We start from the raw sequence: 23761 nt of genomic DNA on the forward strand, positions 1-23761 counted from the left end.
TAAATGTCAGATCAACTCACCGACGACAACTCGTGACGTCTTATTCTTATTCTAAGAGGCGGGGTCAGTGTTATGCAAGCTCCTGACGTCACTGCGACCTGTGAAGATCTATTGTGACGGGTCCCCGTGAATAGTTCTCGACCTCCATGCCCAGTGGCTCAATCACAAATAACTATCAACGTGCTAATAAGCGACGCGATAACAATTTCTCACCGTGGTTGCTTATCGTATTCGCGATCACAATGCAACATCTGTGAACACCTAATATTAAATTTCAAAATTTTTACGTTTCGCGACGTATAATCCTGCTGCGCAATTACATATTTGAATTTCACCGGTGTAAATATGGAAAATATTCCAAAATGGCTATTTTTATTTATTTAGTTATTATTTATAATGCTATTTATTGCATTTAGCCGGCGCGGCGGTTGGCAAGCCAAATGTCAAGAAAAGCAGTCGCCATAGTAATTGTAATTTAATTTTCACTTTTTTGTATTAGATACTCCTTACTATTTTGCAAATGCAATATATTGTATTATTTTACATAGTAAACGCCGATTTTTTGCCAGTGAACTGTATTCATTTACGAGGAAAACAAAAAACAAACCGACACGAGCGTTGACTTAGAGATTACACAGCGTTGAATTATGATTGCGATAACTTAAGCATGTTCATTGTGATCGCTCAAATGCTTAGCATGTTTTTAAGCACGTCGATGGTTATTTGTCATTGAGGTACAGGTCTATAAAGAGCCTGGCTACTGTGTGGAAGGCGAGAGTTCACATTTTATTGAATCTCCCCCTCCAAGCCCAGATCTCGTGACGTCACGGGCGGAAAAATTTCATAATTACAAAACTTAAAAAAATTATGGCGATGATAATACGATACATAAAAAGAACTTCCTCATTTTCTTAAATAAAGGGTCAAACGATAAAATTTCCGCATAAAATTTTGAGGTGTTAGTCAATTTCTCCTCATTATCGTATACCGCCAGTTAGTTAAGTTGTAGTTCCACAAAGGAAGTTGCGTGATGTGAGATTCGGAATATACCTACTTGCAAGTGTAGGTATTGTGAAAGGTAACCCACACACTCCAATCACGATGCTAAAAGGTTCTATTCACCTGGTTTACCATATGCGATACCAGTATGTAAACACGAAGCCCACAGGTGTGATAATCCCTTGGTGATTCGAGGCAGAATAATGGATTGCAAACCGCGATGAGTCACTCTTGTAATCCATCAACTTTAGCATGTTTTATGATACTAAAAGCGGAGGCGTGTGCATAATATTACTGCCACGTTATGTGTGAGAGTAAAATAATAAAAAAACGTTAGCCTTGCATATAACGTCGGTATTCGTATAAAACCCACTTATCCAAAATACAAAATTTGAGAAAACATATCAAAAATGCAGTTTGCACGTCGGTGTCGAGAATTATTAACTGATCCTTAAAATCTTTCGAGGTTTAGTTTCAAAGTTAATAATAATAATAATTATGGATAACTTATATTGGCGAACAAAATGAAAAACAATATTTTCAAAGCTAGAGTACATAAATGGATTGCTAAAAAGACTAGACAGGAAGCTGAGGAATATGTTTCATATATAAGAATGTAATTATAGTTTCTTGAAAATCCTTTTTCGTTTTATTGACATACGTTTTAATTTTTAATTTTTTTTATTTCTTTTAAATTTTCACACAATTGATGTGAAATTATGTACAATTATGTATAAATAAATAATACGCTGACACTACGGAACGTGCCTGTGGGCCAGTGGAGTGGCTATATCCATAAAAATAAAAAAATTGAATGTACCTAACTATTGTATAGACATTTTTGTCAACTATGTATTTGTATTGTATTTTATATTGGATTAAATAAATAAATTTAAAAAATATATATATATAGCGCCATTTTCGTAATATAATGCCTCAAGGGCGCTTTACAAAGTGAAAAGATATAAATTTAATTTTAACTTTTTAATTTAAGAAAAATAATGTACCTTTTCACCACAATTTATTCAAATGATTTAAAAAACTAGTAGGTTTTAAGTTTCTTCCGAAACATCACTTCACCCTCACAGTTTCGGACTTCTGCTGGGAGAGCATTCCATGCCGTAGGGTCTGCGACCGCAAATGCACGTTCGCCGAATTTAGTGCGCTGTTTGCGTAGAGGTATAATTACTTTTCATTTCGACGTAGATGTAGCTGATCTAAGCGTAAGACGTATTTCAGCGAGTTCATCTGGAATGCAGAGTCCCCTTAGATATTCTGAAGCAGAGTTGTGCAGTGACTTACAGAGTTTGTATTCCACCCTCTGTGGAAAACGTAGCCAGTGTAATTCCCAAAGTAGTGGAGTGATATGACTGAACTTAGAGATTCCGAAAATAAGTCTCGATGCGGCATTCAATACAGACTGTAGGCGAGTCATTTTATTCATTGGTAGACCTGCGTAGATACCATTACAATAGTCGACTCTAGACACTACAAATTCATTTATTAATTGACGGGCGGCATCAACTGGCAAATTTTTGCGTATGCATTTAATCTGTCTCAGCTGGTAAAAGCATGAACTTAACATGTATATAAACCCATTAAATTTTTAGTTTTACCACTGTTTCATTTTTGTGCTGATGTGTATTTACATTTGCCAAACTTATTACTTAGCTCGATGTATTTAATTTTTAAAAATTTGGTAATTTTATTTTTTATTTTTTAGTTGCTATATTGCTTTGCAGCTGCAAGACGTTTAGTAATATAAGCTTTGATATTATGAAAATTAACTAACTAAATAACATCGGACTTCTCACTAGAACTCTTCTAACATAAACTTCAACCATAAAAAAATAGGATGTAGATTTTCAACTGTCCTTGCGATCTGTATCAGCGGGATAATTATGTCGTAATCTAGATTTTATCTTTAATTTTGCTGAAAAAAGTCAGTGACTATTGTGTCAACACAATTTGACAAAAAATGACTATACGCCTTTTTACAAATAAAATTATTCTCTGTGAGCAGTATATTTGGTATTTTTTTTTCCTTTGTATGCAGATTTTGTATGACTTTTGGGACAAATGAAAACAAAAACGGACATCATTTTTGTATTCAGAGGCCAAAAGTTAGTCTAAGTTAACGAAATTTGAGTGAATCCCGATTATTTTTTGCTCCGCAACTTGAATTTGTTGAGTTTTAGCCATTGGATATAATATAAATTATTATTTTAGATATTGAGACGCTGGCTTACGTCACTTGACAAGAGTATTATTTCATTGACTTCTTTGTAGGCAAAAAAACATCGCGTTAATTATTTTTATTTTATTTATTTCGAATACAAACAGATGTACAGGTTAAATGAATATTTAAAAAAAAAAAAATTATATAAAATGTATACATAGTAGGGCCTGCCATCCAATTATATGTATTCACTAAATACTACTGTAATAAAGCGACGACGGCTTGAAGTTTAAACTATATAAATAATAAATATACTATATATTAAAATAAGATAAATATGGACAAAACAAGGAGATAGTGGAAAGGAAAAGAAGGACATTGATAAGGAGTGGTAAAGGATGATTGAAGGAAAGTGAGAGTGGAAAATTGCATTTGATTTAATGATTAAACGAATTATGAATGAAGAGCATGAATCAAGCCTATTAATTCTCTTCTGTACATATTGTATGGAGTGTTAAATATATCAAGACTATTAAATTTTTTGTTAAATGTTTCACATATACGAGGGATTGTAGAATGTTTCCGATTATTCCGATTAAAATATTCATGAAAGAAACGTATTAAAATTCTTACCTTCTTTTCTAAGTTTGGAGCGTTCTCCATGGCGTGCATGATGGCTTCAGATATTCTCGTATCGAGTCCTTTGATCACTGAGTCCACACTAACACCGGAACCGTAATCCTGCGTCTTCACGGCTATAACCAGCCTCTCGACCCCCGACACGAACCTGTGCCATGGCAGATTCAACTCTGACACATGCTGCGAAAGGCAGCCTCTCAAGACGTTCAAACAGTAACCAGAACAAGGCTTGATTTGGGTATCCAGACCCAAGCATTTTGGACAGTAAGACATTTTCAAGAGAGCAGTGTGACAGGCGGATTGAGACGTGTCAATCTTTTCCGCTTCTTCTGTCAGTAAGGTGTCAGTAGTGTTTAAGACTTCAGAGCCTAGAGCAAGGGCTCGCAGCAAAACCTGAACGGCCTTTAAACTCTTAGAAACCTGCTGTGAAATCTGTCTTGGAATGTCTCCAAACGGTTGGATTTCCTTGAACGTATTTCTCAAGCAAGTCTTGTAATAGTCGCTGAAGTCTTTTTGCTGGGGGTTGATGGCATGGTGGTATACGAGAGGGAAGAGATCCGTAAAGAAGTCGGAGACGGATGTTTCGATGATGAGATCAGAAGTGCTGGAGTAGTCGCTCGTGTTGTTGACGTAATTCCTGATGTCAGTGTAGAGTCTGGTTATTGGCTCTTTTGAGAGAATGGACATTCTCTGGTAGACCTGCGCAAACAGGTAGAGGGTTTTGTTCTCCGATTGGCGCGCTAGTTCTATCACGCGATCTGGAAAGAAAGAAAGAAAAGGGTTAGCTTTTATGAATGAAAATAACAATATTAGTTCTTTTGTAATTTAGGTACACAGGAAATCTCGGCAAACCATTTTAGAACGTTTCGCAATCAACTAATTAACACTTCAGGGTTCATAAATAGCTTGCATCCAACAACTAAATTATCCAATAATTTAGTTAATTTGTACATTAAAAAATATATGCACGAACCATATTTTGAGCTTGTCTAATTGTTTGTAGACACGGACTGGATTTCACGCCCAATGGCGGATTTCATTACGATTAACATACTAAAACAGACAGAGAACATTTTTAGGAAAGTAAAATGGTAGTTATGGTAGTCAGGGCATTAACAGGCGTAACAATTGTTTTCAGGCGTTGCCTAGTAGGTGATTTGGTTCAGCCGGATGAATCTCACCCACGTGATAAAGGTTTCAGCTCTTCTACTTCACAAAAGTCACCAGATGGAAGAGTTGAAGAAATGTGGATGTTCAAACATGGTCAGAATGGTGAATGTTACACAGTGTGTAAAGTGGCCACTTAAGCCAATGACAGGTCATAAGCCCTGTAAATGCCTAGACGTCCATATTTCCTTCTCATAAATGTATTCCCTCTCTGTTGAAATAAATTTAAATATGAATAACTCCCTTGGGAGGAAATCCAGACAGTCTGCAAGCATTTGGACATACTCAAACATTGTTGTACGACGATATTATAATAATAAATTCTCATCTTTCGGGCGGGCGCATTTTTCGGCATTCGGCGGGATCCCTAAAATATGGCCATTACTGTCATTCGGGCGGTTTCCCGCGATTTAAAATCTAATTTATACATCTGGTCTGGTTTAATTAAAACTTCCAAAATCGGTTGCGCGGCCACTGAACTCGCGGCTTAAAAATGCAGTACTAAGATGGCAAATATTGATCAGATTCGAGGACGGGACACTGCGGGGTATAAAAAACGGAACATGCTGAGAATTTACAACCAGCCACCTTGATGAAGCTTTAAAATCATAAAAAATCTGTCTTGACAGAAGCCGCACTTCTTATTGTGCATTTTATTGACAAAACCAACAAGACTAACGAAAAATTAGACATTGTAAACGTAACACGAAAACTGGTTTTGTAAAGCGGTTGTGTAACTTAAATTATATATTTTTTTATTTTACTAACATAAACGGCAAATCTGCCTTTTACAAACATTTATAATACGACATATTTGGCTCAATATTTTTCAACATAAATTTCCTTATACCCAAGATTTATATTTTTAAAATTAACCTAAAAATTATACAGCATATTCAGTAGAAAATTTAAATAATAAAACGTTCTACAGTAATACAACAAGAAAATCATAAGTACTGTTGCATACAGCTGGGCAAAGTGAACAAAAAACTGTGTATATTATCATTAAATTATCATCATCATAACCCATCCGCACTCGAAAGTGCATTGGACACTACTACTGAATAGAGAATCTCTTATGCACACTACATTGGAACACCAAATGCACTGTCATCATCATCATTCCATGTCCGCTTCCTAGTTGGAGCATATGGTGTCCACGAAGATTCTCCAGGCATCCAGGATGTGCATCCTCCCAAGTCAGGTTCGCGTCCCGTAGTTCTGACATGAACAGCCGACGAACAGTCAGCAGTGGACGCCCAGGACGTCGAGAACCTGATAATAATAACGTTGATAATATTTGGCTGATTTATTTAGCGCCGTTTTTGTGAAAAATCACCTCAGGGGTGCTTTAAAATTAAATATTTAAACTTAAATTCTAACTAAGCTCAAGTGACATATTATGTTTTCTGATTTAAAATTGAGGGTATGATAATCTAAAGAAGTGAGATTTTAGTTGGGATCTGAACTGACTGGGGCTGTTGATGATTCGTAAGTTTGAAGGCAATCGGTTCCAGGCACGATCTCCGAACCTAGTGTGTGAGGAGCGCCGGATTTTGACAAGTTTTCCTCTGCCTGAATCGAATGCTGATCTAAGAGTAGATTTTCTTTAACATGTATTTTCCCTAATACAAAGGTTCGAAAGGTCTCTTGGAGCCATTTCATGAAGGGATTCGAATATTGCCCAAAGCTTGTATTTTTTTCTCCAGTGCAAATCTTGAAGATGTCGTGAGATGTGAGAGTATTTTTTTACTTCCGTTATAAGCCTCGCTGCTGCATTGAAAACAGATTGAAGTTAATCAGTTTGGTATTTAAAGTAGGCAAGCGTGGTTAAGACTCTCAGGAGGCATTCGCAAAACATGGCCAAGCCAACCGTATCGCCTCCGCTTGATGACAGTTGTCACCGGAGTTTGCTGCGTCCGTTCTCTTAATTATTTTATTCCGCACAAAGTCAAACCACGGCACACCAGAGATTCTTCTGAGACACCTGTTCTCAAAACTCAGTATTTTGCAATTTTGGGCCCTAGTGAGGTGCCACAATTCGCATCCTAGAGGAGAATAGGTGTAAACAGGCGTTATATAGGCGGCATTTGGTTTCCACACGTCTTCAGTGGATGGGAGATGATTCTACAGTCAAACTGCATGAAGGTAGGGTGATCAGTTTTACATTTTAGGCACCAGTCCGCGAACAGCGGAATATTGCAGTTTTAAACCACCTTTAAAACATACCATTCACGTCGACCCTTGCAGGGATCAAACCCGGGAACTTAAGGATCCTGATTCTTTTTCATACACAAAACTGTATTCTTCATATTTTGCGTAATGAAAACCGTTATTTTTTTGCACTAAATTAGTATACAACGAAGAAGCCGAGCGGTTTTTTTATTTTTTAAGTTTTCTGATTTTGATATTACTCCGCCTGCGCCTGTGACGTAATAGGCTCTCTTTGGTGAGTTGTCCTGATCGGTAAATTGGCTTTCTAGTAACCGGAAATCTATCACAACAATCATTGGTTGATTTCGGAGAAATAGGGACGTCGTTTAAAATAGTTAATTTAATTCTCTAATTTTTACCGCGCGTATGAAAACCTTTTTTAAATCCAATTTCCCATAGTACTGAACTTCCTCATTGCATTATATTTATTTTCCACGAAAACCCCGCTGAGTTCCTACGTTTTTTTCGAATACATAAAAATACAATTTAATTGTAATTAAAATCGGAAACCACATTCATAATGTGCAAGAAAGCGGAAGAAATGAGAAGTCGATAAAATAAAGAAGTCGCTTTAAAAATACTTAATTAGCCGCCCGACGATCAAAGAAATTGATGACTGCCAACAGTAATGTTTTTACTTCATATAACAGGATCTAATTAGCAACTCGATGCATAAACACACCACGTTTCAGAACAAAAAACTGCCACTCGGCAATAATTATTGCAATACGTCCGATTGATCTTCAATCGTTCGTCATTCGTGCGTTTTCGTTTCGCAATCTCGTGTTTGGTCAACAATGTTTTTTAATTTTTTATTTATTTTTATTTATTTATTTAGAAAACATACAGTCATACAAAATAAGTATTAAAAACAACATTTTTTTAACATAAAAAGACCAATGAAGTTTTCGTAAATTAAAAAGATATAAACATTATATGTGACAAAAAAAATAAATAAGAATTTTAAGTGAGAAAAGAATAATTGTTGACATTTGCGTTTTCCATGGAGGTAATAAATTAAAATAAATGAAAATTCCGAATGTACACTCCGAGCCATCCACGCACACACATGAACGCACATATAAAACATACACAAACATATACATTACATGCGGCATATATACATAGCATAAACCACTCAAGATGCACATTCAGCAACTATCCCAAATAATCGACCCCATAAAGAAATTTTCTGTACAAATGCAACGTGCAGTTAAAAATGTCTACATCAATACTAGGTCCGTTATTATTAATAAAACATATAATGCATACAGTACATATTATACTCCCAAGAGTTATTTATTTATTAATATACACGTCACGCAGTGCCTTTTACCTTACAAAGATACATATTTAAAAGAATATAAACACTTCAATATAATGTGAAAAACTTAAAAATTAAATTAAAAAGTATTATGTTACATAAATACTATAACACAGCGGTTCCGTATAAAAAACATATTTAGATATAAAAAAAAAATTACACAATGTGTGCAGATAAAAACTCATTTGGTACCGTACATATAAAGAAAACATTTTTGTGACAATACAGAATGTCATAAGCAAAGCAATTATTGAACCACACGTTAACTACTGTAGTAGCATTTTATTTTTATCAAACAAAGAAAACATAGATAAACTAACTGTATTACAAAATAAAGCCTTTAGAATCATTTTGAAAAAAAAAACAGATATACGAGGGTAAAGTCGATGGTAAATGAAATGAAATTATTAACATATAAACAAATAATATTTTACAATACAATGATATTTGTTCATAAAATTATAAACTCTAATAAAAAAACAGAATTTTGGAAAAAAATTCATCGGAACCAGCATGAACACGATCACAATACTAGAGAAAAGAATAAAATTAGACTTCCATTTAGGAAAAAGGCAAAGTCACAAAATTCAATTTTAAAAAGTATTACGAAATGGAAAAAAATATTTATGAAGAAAAAAACATATCAAAATTTAAAATAATGGTCAAGACATATGTGATAAACAATTTATAAATTAAATATATTTGTAATGTTATTATTAGAACACACATAACAATATGTATGATATGTGTGCCCTACTTTAAGATTTAAATAATAAATAATAATAATAATAATAATAATTATGGATAACTTATAAAGCGCCATTTTCGTAATATAATACCTCAAGGGCGCTTACATAGTTAATACATCCGGAATAGTAAAAAAAACATTATATAAGAAACATAAAACACACTACTTTACACCATCTATATAAATTTCATTAACTATCACTATCAAAAAAAAATTAGTAATATCTTTAATTGCGAAACTTTAGGATTTTCTATTAGACTTTTCGTGTTTTAGCTCATCGGGCAGTTTTTTAAATTCGGAATGGCCAATATTTTCCAGATACCTTCTGACAAACTTCGTTGAGCGAAACTTAGACACATGAAGATTCCCTGAGTAACGCTTCAATAAGCGTTACTCAGGGGATCTTCTTATTTACAATTAATAGTGAATATCATGACCAAATGTGTATTTTTAATTTGTGTGAGCAGAAAAGTTTATGATATTCAAAATAGTATTGGTTGTGTCATGCAGTGGCGTCACCTTGCAAGGGAGTATTTTTGTCTGTCGGTAGATATCCTTGACATGGGAATCTCATTTCAGTTTTGATTATGTTCCGATCTGCATTTACTGTGGCATAGAAGGAAACCATTTTTGAACAGGCAATTCGGAAGTCCAGGCATTTACAAGGCTTGTGACCTGTCATTGGCTGATTTAAGTCTCGTATTTGGTCAGCAATGTTTTGAGAACAACACAGGTGTTTTGAGTAAGTATTGTGGTTGAACTGTATGCATTTTCTGTAGTGTTTTATATAGTGGTTAATAATAAATTATCAATGTTTTCTGTATGTCCAAATGTTTGAGGAAATGCTGGATTTTTTCCTCAGGGCGTTATTAAGCTCTGAATTTATTGCAACAGAGAGGGAAAACATTTTTAAGAAGGAAAGGAAATTTGTTACCAATTTACGATCAATTAACTGATATTATGTATTGTTGTCAAAACAACAAACAAACAAACCATTACGCCGTTTCCCCGTAGGAATAGGCAGAGAGGATAGAACGTCATATCACTCTATCTTGGCATACAGACCTCGCTTCCTCTACATTAATACATCTTCTCATGCACGCACGCCGATTATTCCTACTTTTGACATGTCTATCTTCAAGTATTTGATCGACTTGATCGTGCTATGTCTTTCTCGGTCTTCCTCGTATTCTGCATCCATCAACTCTCATTCGCTCTACATGTCCAAACCAACGCAGCACCCCTTTCTTGATTCTGTCGATAGTGCATGTCTCAGCCTTACACACTTTACGGACCTCGACATTGGTGCACCTATCATACATCGTTTTACCACACATTCGCCCGAGGGATCGCATTTCGACAGCATTCATCCTAATTTCATCATCATTTTTCCAATTCCATACTTCGCTCCCATATTGTTGTCACAAATTTTTTTTATTTTTATGTACCGTCCCAAATGAGTGTTTTTTTTATTAGTCACGTATAAGTTTATCTAAATTTATTGCAATAGAGAGGGGAAAAAAATTTCGGGAGGGAATATGGAGGTCTTTGCAGGGCTTATGAGCTGTCATTGGCTGGTTTGGTAGCAGCGCATAGGTCAACAGATGGAATGGTCGAGGAATTGTGGCAGCTGGTTTAAGAAGCCACTTTACACAAAGTGGTGACTTTAACTTATTACGAGAATAGATACATACATGTGTATAAAAAACCGCTCATCCGCGAAACCGGCTTATCAGTAGCAATTAAATATTTAAAAAACGCACATCTGACGATCGAATGAAGATCTGGCATATGCTGCCGCCCAAATCTTAATGTCTTCTGAAACCGGACTAGTACAAGTTATAAATTAGTACTACTGTTGTCATGCGGCACAGCCATTTTGCACTTACCAATGAGGTGGGTAGTTTTAATTGATTTTCGCTAAGCCTTTAACGTTAGCGTAATGTCGCTACGTGCAATCGATCAATTCGATTGTTTTAATAGCTATATCTTTAAGTGGTTGCTTTAATTCGACTTTGAATCAAAAGCTGCAAAGCTTGTTTTTCAGGTCTGCAAACAGCAATGTAATGAAATTGTATTTTATACCGTATAATCTTATAAAATTTCAGTGTGCTGCTATCCTGATCTTCTTATTTCTCTTAATCTAGGTCGTATGACCTGTTTGTGACGATAGGCTGCCGTGGGATGATGTCGTACAGCTGTCCTTCCTTATTTACGGCGGCCTTCCTAGTAATTTCCTGCTGCTAGGGTTTTCAGTCTTAGCTATTGTTGCAGGTCTCGTATCGTTCTTGCGGTCTACATGGTCCCTCCAGAAGCGCCTTCTGCTTCTTCCCCACTTCGCTCTGCATTCAACACCACACAGACATTATCGTCTGATTGACGTTTGATCTGATCTCTAAAAGTTCTGCCTGCGATAGAGAATATTGTTTAAATTTTTTCCACTCGGAGAAGGCTTTAGTCCTGTTGGTATCGACTCTCACTACCATCCCGTATACCATAATGGGGCGAACGCATGTCTTATATTTGTATCCTGACCTTACTTTCAGTTAGCGTGTGCTTGTTTCTCTATAATCAGTATCCCGCAAGCAGCCAGCCACAACTGTCGCTTTATTACTTTTTGTATTGATGCTTTTTGTAGATATTTCTTGATAAAACTCCATAGTTAATGATTTAGATACAATTACAAATAAACCAGGAATCAGCCTTGTAATAAATATTATAAAAGTTCAAAATGTTTTAAACACTTTACCAGTCCTGAAGATGCCTTCTTAGGCGAAAGCGCTCGTTGGTGAAATTAAATAAAAGTGAAACTAAACCTGGAAGTATTATTGATTATTTTATTAGTTTTTTCTCATATATCACTATATAGATCACTGTTGCTGGAGATTCCTACAACTAGTGTTTCAACTGATAAATTGTAAATAAGTTAATAATTATTTATAAAGCAATAACTTTTTGGTAAAATATTCAATAAATGTTAGTAAATAACCACATTTTATTAAAGTGGTCAATCAAGAAAACTATTAATAAGATTAATTGTGGGGTTTTTAAATAATAAATTTATTTTATAAAATACAATTCAAAAACATTTTAATATTAAATAGAACTTAAACGATTTTCGGTCAAAGCAAAAATACATTTTCGTTTACTGCAAAAATAGACCCTTTCAAATTATCATGAAAGTATTTACTGATATTTTATTAACCCAAAAAAGAGACAGATTTATAGAAAATCGACTTTAGTCATAAAAAAATATGTCAGCTTATAGCACTAAACGCGTTTTTTCATCCACTATAATTTCGAGAATTATTGAGGTTTTTTTTTAAAAAAATTTAAGACACCTCAATTCGTAAGTTTATTTTTCTTGTAAATATTGTGAATCTCTTCTTTCCAAAAAAAAAACCAAATAAAATGCCCAAATATCTGGACAGTCTTGCGGAAACAGTACATGTTTTTATTTATTTTTCATGTTATTTTTCCTTTAAACCGACTAAGATAGGCTTTGGATTATAAAAAAAATCTATCCTCTCTACCCAGCATCTTATGTAAACGGGACATTGTTTGACATTCTCTTGTTCAAAGTTCGCTTAGCTAGGGAATGCTGTATGGCATTGTTGAAATTGTGGGCTTTCTCTATTGAATTCCTTTCCCCAGAATGGCTCGTAATGAGACAGAATGGAGGAAGAAATAATTATGCAAGGATATAATTAAAACTATTGAATTGAAATCTGAATATAACGCATAACGGCTAGGAACTTTTGTCATTTACAAATCCGACTGTTATGTCAATAAAAAGACAGTACATCAGAAAAAGAGGCATTTTTAAATCACAAAACACTCGAGCTTAAGAAATATCAATTGGCGTGATCTGATCGGGAATTCAACCGTAAGAATGGCGTATTAGCTATCTCTAATAATTTAAACATGAACATCGTTTTTTCAAAAAAGCTTACAATAAGCCCCATTTACCTCTACGGATGCAAATAATTGTGGTATCTGACTGGGGCTCAACCAACTCAGCTAAATATCTATTGAGTTTGGAGAGTAGGAGTCTCAATTTTAGAGTTTCGGTGAATTGACTTTGTTAGTATCTTTATTATTTGTCAAAGCGAGATGATCAGTTTAGCGCTCTTCAGGTGTCCAGGGAAGTCATAAAAAACGTATTTAAAAAAAACGTTTGACATCAATTTCATGTACAATTTAGTCAGATTCTTTCATGAACATTTTACATTTCAGTGATTATTCATTTATTTAGAAATTACGCCTTGTTACAGTTTACACTAAATAATTATCATAACTTAATTTTTCTACCAGGAGCGCATAATTTAAACTACCTTATTTATTACACGCGTGAAAACACATTGCAGCAATTTTCATGTTTATTAATATCGATTTAATCATATTTGCCGCGGCGCGGTGTATCAGGAGCGCATAAACCAGTTATGGTACATGGCGTTACACTAGGCTTTGCCGCAGTTCAACTGGATTCTTGCGTGCAAGCGGCTAACCACTCTAACCAGTGCGTGTACAATTTTGGCGAAACCTCCTTTTGTTCCTTGCGCTCCTGTGGGAACCGCCTGAGGATTAAGTAACCGGTCTTTGAACTCTGTCCCCAGGTTCATTTTAGTAACAAAGAAAATTAAAATAACATTAAAAAAATATATCTTGGCATCATTGTGACAAAAACATTTAATAATTGTTCTTTTGCTATTGGTGGCTGGCTGGCTGTCATCATGTTTTTTTATATTTTGAACGCAGTCCCTCTGAATAACCACCCCACCCCATCCGCACATGTCAACTCGAATTTTGCATTCTAAAATATTTTTTGGAATAGTTTACAGGAGCTTAATCAAAATGAAGCTCTTAAAAGGGAAAACTTAAATACATTATTATAATGTGAATGCATGGCTACCATTTGACAATATTTTTTTATAGAAATAACCTAAAACAAAGTTGACCTAAAAATTATTGGCACGGTATTAATCAAAATGCATATTTGTTACCTAAATAAAAATAGTATTGTACTACATAAATAAATTTATTCGTCGGGGCAGATGAAGAACACAGTTCTCTATGGGAAATTAAACAAGAACCCTGGACGAGTGTATTCGACTTGATGGGTACTCTCAATTAAATATCCCAAAAACAGAAAATCGAGTGGTGTAAGTCCGAAGAAAATCACATTTATTTTATTTTAATAAATTTACGGACATAGTCCATTTTAAACAACTATTATGACAAAAAAGACGATTGTAAAAAGTAATATAATATTCAACTAGAAACGAAACAATAAAAGAAAAAGCAAAATAAATCATGTAGATCCTTATTTTCGTTAATAAGCCCGATCATTCTAGGTAAAGGTGCCTAGAAACTATAATGATGGCCGAGGAACAGAATTTTATTATTTTTATAGTCTACATGGAGGAACATAAATAAGTATTCGTTGGAGAATAGTCGGGACATAAAATATACTATGAAGTATTTTAAAGATGCACATGCACATTCCTATGCTTGTTTGTTCACTACAGAAAATAAAATCATGTAGAAAACTGGCGACATCTATGTTGGAAAGGGGTAAGTTTAGTTTTTGGAACCTAATCATTATTCATATAAAAAGTGTGACAAATAAAATGTATGGATTTCCTGAACGCTCACGCAGTGTTTATAAAAATACCACATTTTGTCAGGTGATCAAAGGATGATCGTCGCGACATGTATGTAAATGAACGCACCCATGCATTAATCCATAGAGAATAATATAATGTACATGTACATAATACGAGTATGCAATCACCTGTCAAATGAATCCCACTCTGCTCGTGACTTGCAAGGTTTTCTTATACAAAATGATATTAAAAAGAGAACTGCATTATATCCTCGATTTACGAGTATAGTAGAGATGCCACGAATATTCGGTCGAATACCGAATACCAAATCATGAAAAAAACGAACATATTTACAGAAAAATGTATCTATTTTAATCACAAATTATTACCATAGAATCAAGAATAGTCCAGAAGGAGCGTAGAATCATATTTGAATGCATCGGAATGTGTCAAATAATTCCTCCATTATGCCCTACTTTTGCCGCGCGCATTCGGGAGGTCAAAGCGTAATGTTGCTTGATGGGAAATAAAAAATCATAACTTAAATGTAAGGTAAAAAAAAAGCAATCCGTTCATTTCTCTAAAATTTTATTGTGCGCGCGGAAATATTGATTGACACAATGCAACTCCTGTATGCAACTCCTGATTTGAATTCAACTATGCCGTGTTGTGTCCTTTTAAAGTTTAGAAATACTGCTAGGATCTTAAAGAAACAGGGTGCAATCACATTTCATCTGTAATTATCAAATGAATGTGTTTGTCACAAATGCATTACTTAAAAATTGATTTTTTTCCATCTGTCAGATTGTCGAAGAAACAAAATGGAAATTTCTTTAGTGTTGCCAGGGTAGTAAATTTTTTTACCCTTCTTTGCTCATCTAATGAGAGAACTTATGAAAATTGGACCTCGGATTAAACAACTCTGTGGTGGACATTTGAACGACATTATCTTTAAAACATAAAATATTATTTGACATAATATAAAAATATCCGTTTTATGTCAAATAAAATTTGTTTTATATTTTAAGTTCAAAGTTCATTAATTTAATTACTCTTATTAAATGACCCTTTGCTTATCTACTCTGTTGTGTCAATCAATGTTTCCGCGTGTGCAATAAAATTTTTGAGAAATCAACAGATTACTTTTTTTTACCTTACATTTGTGTTATGATTTTTTTTTCCCTATCAAGCAACATTACCCGGTGACTTTACGAATGCGAGCGGCGAAAGTAAGACGGAGTGGGGGAATTATTGGACACAGTCCGATGTATTCAAATATGATTCTACGCTCCTTCTGGACTATTCTTAATTCTATGCAGCCAACTTAATATCTCCAGTACGAATCTCATAATATTCCCAAATAGGCGATTTTTGATTAAATGGTGCCAGGATGTATACTTAACAAATAATTACTAATTACTAATAATTATTACTGATAAGGACTATTACGTTTAGTAACACAATGTGATGTAATAATGAACAAATAACGCGTGTCGCGACATAATCTACTCGCAATTGAAACAAATACGGCCGCCTCGTGATTCCCGCACGCACCGCAACGAGGCAATCGTAACCCGTCACGCGTAAAATGCACACATCTTTTGTCAAACATTCGGCTCTTCGGCCAAGAGTGTGGCCGAATATTCGGTATTTGACCAAATCACTATTCGTGGCATCAATAATTCATAATGCATCAGATTATCCCGAATGAAAAATATGAAATACACGATGGATTGCATTTCCCTCGAGTAAAAACCCAAATTCTGAAAACTGAATTTTGTAATTTTTAAAAAGAAAACATTTCGATTGAAATTTATTGATAAAGAAAGGGATAACATTTTTAAGAAGGGAATATGGATGTCTAGCAGGGGCGTGTGGTTAGGTTTTCAATTAGGGAAACAGTTACTTGATACTAGATGCATAGGTAAAATTTGTGCCTACTAATAACACAATAATTCGAATTTGAAATAAATTTGACAATTCGAAATTCGACATTATTAAGGTATCATCATCATCATTCCCTTTCCACACCTAATGGTGCAAAGGGAACTGGATTGGTACACCAACCGCGGCGTATTTTGATCATATGTGTACCATACCTATGACGGGATTTCCTACAAAAACAAACCATCACGCCGTTTCCCCGTAAGGATAGAGAGAGGGGATAGAACGCCATATCACTCCGTCTTTGCTTATAGACCTCGCTTCTTATACATTCATATATGTTCTCATGCACGCACGCCGATTATTCCCACTCTTGACATGTCCATCTTCAAGCATTTGTTGGATTTGATCGTGCCATGTATTTCTTGGTCTTCCTCGCTTTCTGCATCCATCAACATTCGCATCGTAGATCTTTTTAGCCGTTCTTTTGCTGTCTATTCCAACGCAGCACCCCTTTCTTGGTTTTGTCGATTCGTCTTACATAGTGCACGGATTTCGACATTTGTGGACCGGACCTATCATATATAGTTTTACCACACATTTGCAGGAGATATCACATTTCGACAGCATTCAACTTAATTTCATCAATATGTTTCCAATTACATTTTTCGCTCCCATACAGTAGACTTGGCACTAGAACTTCATTGTGAACTGCTAGTTTTGCCTCCTGCGACAAACATTTGACTGTCAAAGTAGATTTCAGTGCACCGTTCACCCTGTTATCGACACTCACCCTCCTTTCAATATCTTTCTCAGCATTTCCACCCCTAGTAAACATACTTCCCAGATACACAAATTCTTCTACCTGATTCAGAATACCTCCGTTCACACTGATCTCACATTTAGTTATATTTTCATCCCTTTCAAAAACCATCACTTTGGATTTATCAACATTCATAAGCACATCGCTTTTCTTGCATACATCGTAGACTTTTGTTACCAAGAATTGAGGGTCTTCTTTTCTGCTAGCAAGAAGCACGGCAGGATCAGCATACAGAAGACAGTTAACAGTTGTACCACTCATTTTTGCTCCCATTCTTAAATCTTTCGGTTCTTTCATACAGTTATCGATGTATATGTTGAATGTTTGTTCCACGGTTGTTTAACATATCCATGGATAACGGTATGAAAGTGGGTATAAATAAATAATATTTATTTATTTATTTATCTATCAACGGTTTAAAGAACCTTTTACAATAAATTTTTTTACAGAAATAATCTCAGCAGTGAACAATTCATTATTTATTTAATTTTACAATACGCCCAAGGGGCATTTACAAAAAAAAACAGGTAAGTACAAACATACAAGTAATAATTTAAAAGATAAACAACGCTTTTTTGTATACATGTAGAAACAATAAAAAGCATACTGCTATGCAAAATAAAAAGTGAAACTTTACACAGTAAAAAGAAAAAATATATATGTGGAAATAAGAAAAGTAATTGAATTAAAAAGCAAATTGTAAATAACTTGTGAAGAATTTAAACAAAAAAATATATACATTTACATATACTTATCCGTATAAAAAAATGGTATTAACAAATTATTGTTAAAAGCGAAAAAAAAAAGTTGTTATTGTAATATATAATATGAAGTATAACTATATAATTCAACTAAATAATTAAAACTAAACAAATTAGTTTTTTTTTTTTTTTTAAACTGCAAAAAAGTAAAAAAGAAACATACAAATATAAGATGACAAATAAAAGATAACAAATTGAAGTGAGAAAGCCTTATGTTCTAAATATAAATATAACAAATTAAAATTGAGATTAATTTAACATAAACATGAAGTGACTAGTATTTAGCTAGGTTAAAATGAAAAAGAAAAATAATGCTACAATAAGATTTGATAAATAATAGGTTTTTTGGATAAATGTGAAAGCTTAAATAATCTTAATAACACCTTTATTTTATCAGTTGGTTGGAAGAAGTTGGAATTAGGCAATAAATCCACAAATGTATAATTTATATATAAAGAAATAAACTAAAATACGTATCCAAAAAAAAAAGAAAAAAAATTAAATTTAATAATATATTTTTAAATAAATTCATTCCTTTTCTAAAAAATAACGAGTGAGATTACATTTTTATGCATTTACAGAGTTTGTATTAAAAATATCAAATATTTTTTCGAACTTATTTCCATACCTATGTGTTCTGGATATAGGTGAATGCATTTCGAAGTTGGTACGAGAATTGTTACAATTTAATAATTATCTACTTCTATTCTATTAGCTAACATTTTAATAAAAATACAATTTCCTCCATCAACCCAATTTCAAATTTCCGCCGACGCGACGCGACGATATGAACTGAAATATTTGTAATTGGAGATCTAAGCGCTGACTAGGAAATAATAATATTATGAAATACACATACTCAATTGCTTTATTTTCTTGTACGCCTACATTGTATGAAGACGAAAGATGGCGGCGTTGGAGAGTACCTAATGTTATTGTGTAGGAGTCGGAATCACCCACGTTAGAATTTTCAACGGACGCGACCTCTGACCTTATTCTCGATATCTTGAAATCGATCTTGTAATTCTGATCAGCTCGTATCTTGTACCAACCTTGATTTTAGTTGTTCTTTCAAGTAACAAAGTCTTAGCGAAGATACGAACTCAATATTGAATCAAACGCTGACTTAAGCTCTGTAAATGTCTAGACTTCTATATTTCATTCTCTAAAATATTCTCTATCTCTGTTGTAATTTGTTTATCTTGTGGGGTTCATAGTCCATGATCGACGACACACACGTGCTAAATAATTTTACCTGAAATTATAAGGCGACGACCGTTGAGCAAGTCAGCGTTTTCTATTAAATTAAATTCATTACGTTCTGCGAAACACGATATCAATGTCCTGTAGTGCATTAACATCGTTCCTACCATAGATATATGAAGAACAAAGGAACGTAAAATCACAGGGCGCAGTCAACGCCCAGTCGGCACAACAAGTTCAGTCAGTCAATCAGTCAGTCGAGTGCAGTATGTTCAACCCATCATCGCCGCTACGCTCGCACTACACAACCAAGTGCTGAATCTTTTTTTGCCATGTAATAAATACGCATTAAACAGCAACCTCGTGTCTTCTATTAATCTCTAACTGGGGTAGGAGCTCCAACCCTTATCCCTGAAATCCTGCAATCTTAATAATTCCCTAGGGGGTAAAATCCAGTCATTCGTCTACAAACGTTTTGAAAAACTCATATTTTAACTGACTTTAATACTTATTTATTTTTAAAAAACACTATAGTCCTATTTAAAAAAAAAAACAAATAAACCTAGACTTAAATTAGATCTTGATTTAACTCTTTACCGCATAGCAAGCCATACACCCCCGCATCATAAAAAACACCGCGCTTAAAAATATAATTTTGATATATAAATTTTCGACAATGTCAAGAAAGGGTCGCTGATTTGGTTTGGACATGTGGAGCGAATGGACAGCGAACGAACGGCTAATTATACCAAAATTTAACGATGTGTGCATATTAAAAATTTTAAAAAGAAAAGGAGTTTTTTTTTTTTAAAAGTACAAAACATAATAAATATTAAATATAAAGAGCATTAAAATTATTTTAGATCTCAAAAAATAAATAATAATTTTAAAAAAATAAAAAAAGATAAATCAACAAATGTAAATTACCATTCACCATCTTTAAAATGATTCAATAGGGTTGATTCATATAAACTATACTTTATGTTTAAAATATCAGCAACGTCAGAATACTTATTGCCGAGTACATGGAGTCGATTCATAGGTCTGCGTACGTAGGCAGAGTGATATGGCGTTCTATCCTATCTGTCTACCCCTACAGTGAAATGGCGTGATGGTTTGTTGTTGTTTTTTCAATTTTATTGAAATGACTTCGGTATTTTATTTTTATTTTTTAAAAACAGTTTTATTTTTAAAAATTAAAAATAAACGTAGGCTCTAATCGGTGTTTGATTTAACATTAAATTGATACAATTATCATTTTATTTAAAACCAACACAGAACTGTATTCTTCCTTCGTCTGTAAACTGACAAAATGTATAGGTTTGTACGTACGCAAATTTATAATAGGCGTTTTAAAGTATGAAATATTAGTAGAAGCAAACATTTTTTAATGTTAAATAAAACATTTTGTTGAGATCACTACATGTTTTTAATAGATTTTCATATAAAATTAATTCAAATGAGGTATAAAATACGTCCAAAATTAAGTGTGAACTTAATACCATCAATAAAAAGTCATTTTTTATTACATTTATTTCAAAAAGCCATAAATATACAGTAAAATAAGATAACTTCTATGATTGCACTAATAAAATGATTTGAGCTATGAATAATTCATAGTAATAATTGAATTATGTCGGTATTTTACTGCTTTATATTTTACGGATCAAACATCTTTTGAAGACCTGAATTAATTTTGTTTGAACTCAATGTTCTAAAGGTATGTACTATAAATCTAAAACATAATTTGTTCACTTTAATTTTTATTAATATTCAAAAAGTTTTATAGATAGTATTGTACTTTAAAGATAATACAAATTTTACTTCTAGAAGTATCACTCTATTTCCCTTTTATAAGTATGCAGAGAGGATAAAATGCCACATCGTCATCAGGTTTTAAATAAGACTTCGAAATGAATACACAACATATGGGTAAATGTTTGTCATTTTTTTTATTTCTATCGTGGCATCTACGATCATACTAAACCGCATTAATCACGCAGACGAGTTTTGTTACGTATGTGGCGAATACATTTTCAAAAAAGTGGAAAATCATTTACTGGCTTTGTGAAAAAGGCATATCTCACCTATTTTGGCGTCCGATTAATGAGATGTCATGGTTAAAAAAAAAATAATGAATGCCGAAAATTTACACAAAAATGATACCACAAACTCGCTTATGGGCCTGCCACACACTCGACGAGTGGCGTGGGAAGTAGCGAGGAAAGGAGGCAGAGACGCAGTGTGGCAACATTACTCGTCATGCCGCACGTCATGCTCCTCGTCGTGCCCATTGCTCCCTATTTTGTCGGTTTTTTGAGCGCGAGTCAAAGGACCGGCAATATGAGCGCGAGTGAGTGGCCACATAACGGCGCGGTCACAGTCTCGCAGTACGCATAGAGCGCTCACACAAGACGCACGCGTAACTTTTTAATGATGTTCTTTGTGTGACATTTTTTTATTTATTTATTATTTTTATTTATTTGTTTTTTTCACAATAAACATAAAGAGGTAAAACAGAGTATTGAAAAAAAGGATAATTACATGGCAATTAAATACATATACTATAATAAATAGACATTTATAATATTTTTGTGTATTATAAGATAGAGAAAAGAAAATATTCTGTTAAGGATTATAAGGTACTTTTTTATTTTATAGTAATAAAAAAAGGAAATTTAAAAAAAAAAAAAAAACATTCCATTTTTCCATTTTAATAAACATTGATATAATTAGCTGTACTAAAAATGCATAGCGCGCACGCTGTCACAGTTTCATCGTTCATTGTGTAGAAAGACAAATGACAAGTGCGGAACGTCGCGATTAATTGCGCGAGTAGAGCAGTGTGTGGGCGGAGAGGGCGACATCGCGCGAGAGGGCGGCAGCGCGAGAAGCATGAGCATGAGCAGCGCAAGGAGCATAGTGTGGCGGGGGCTATTACGAAAATTCAATAGGGTATTTTCACATGTCGGGAATAACGTTAAAATATAATTTATAATTAGAGTGATTTTTTACGACTATCAACGTATTAAAAACAAGTTTTCATTTATAATTTCGAGTTTAAAAATAAGCACATGCAAAACGGCTCGCAGTTGCAATAACGTCATGTTGACGTCAACGTTATGACCACCGACTGCGCTTCTAATAAACATTGCCTGCAAGTTTGGCGCCACAACGTCATACGTGCCGTTTCAAGTAAGTTCGCCTGTGACATAGTCTTCAGCTGATCGGTCCATCGAGCTATAACGCTACCTGTTCTGATTATTATTTTATCCAGATTTTCTGGATCACATCTGGCTGTGTCCGAAGAACTGCAGAATACATTGGTACCATACGGCCGATAGACAAACTTTCACGTATAGTTCCCCCAATATGCAGACGTTTGTTGTTCTGAATTTGCATGGGATCCTCAACATTTGGCACCAACACCCCAATTTTGAAGGCATCTATCGTGCTTAATTGTCCACATTTTTGCGCCACAGAATATTAGAAACACAAGCGTAGGTACTATGTACGTTGTTTTTCCTCCGAGACATACACAATAATTTTGGTCAGTCGAATCATGACGTTTTTTCCAATTTGGATGCGTCTTTTGAATAAAAATATTATTTTCGGAAATTCGCAACACGTGTTTTTTGCTACAATATTGGTTTCGTAGTTTTAAAACTAGAAAATAAAGCGCTGACATCAACAGATGAAAGAATTGAAGGAATGTAGATGTTCAAATATGGGCAGAATGGTGAATGTTACACAGTGTGTAAAGTGGCCACTTAAACCAGCCAATGACAGGTAGATGAGCCCTGAGCCTAGAGTTCTATATTACTTTCTCTAAAATGTTCTTCATCTCTGTTGTAAGATGTTAATGTTAACAGCTCCCCAGGGAGTTGAATCCAGTCCTTGTCTACAAAAATTTGGACAAACTCAAAATATTGTTGATAGACTAATCGCTTCCACCAAAAAAATCCCATACTGACTGCGAAATTCTTAATTAAAAGTATCAGGAGCGCAGAAACAAACGAGGTGATCTAAAAACCAGTATGAATGAATTACCTCGTGTGAAATAGATTGTACCCGGAGAACATAACCCAAACAAATCGAGTTCGTGGATGATAATTTACGGGATCGGCAAGTTAGTTTTTTTTGCGTCTGCATGCTGCGAGAATCCTAAAAAGTTTCGCCGCTCCAGGCCAAATACAACATTAAGACCGCTTGTG

The 23761-nt window shown here is 34.2% G+C and overlaps 1 protein-coding gene across 1 annotated transcript in view; it reads right to left on the minus strand.

Annotated features, from left to right (window-relative positions):
- The window catches only part of dally (division abnormally delayed protein), a 152120-nt gene that overhangs the window by 78100 nt on the left and 50259 nt on the right, over positions 1–23761 (minus strand). Inside the window, exon 3 of the mRNA XM_088231193.1 lies at positions 3812–4575. Coding sequence (XP_088087319.1) covers positions 3812–4575 — 764 coding nt within the window. The remainder of the gene's footprint in view (positions 1–3811; positions 4576–23761) is intronic.

The sequence above is a fragment of the Micrasema longulum genome, unplaced genomic scaffold (genome assembly GCF_059751315.1).
Source record: "Micrasema longulum isolate JH-2025_06_02 unplaced genomic scaffold, ASM5975131v1 h1tg000859l, whole genome shotgun sequence".
Lineage (NCBI taxonomy): Eukaryota > Metazoa > Arthropoda > Insecta > Trichoptera > Brachycentridae > Micrasema > Micrasema longulum.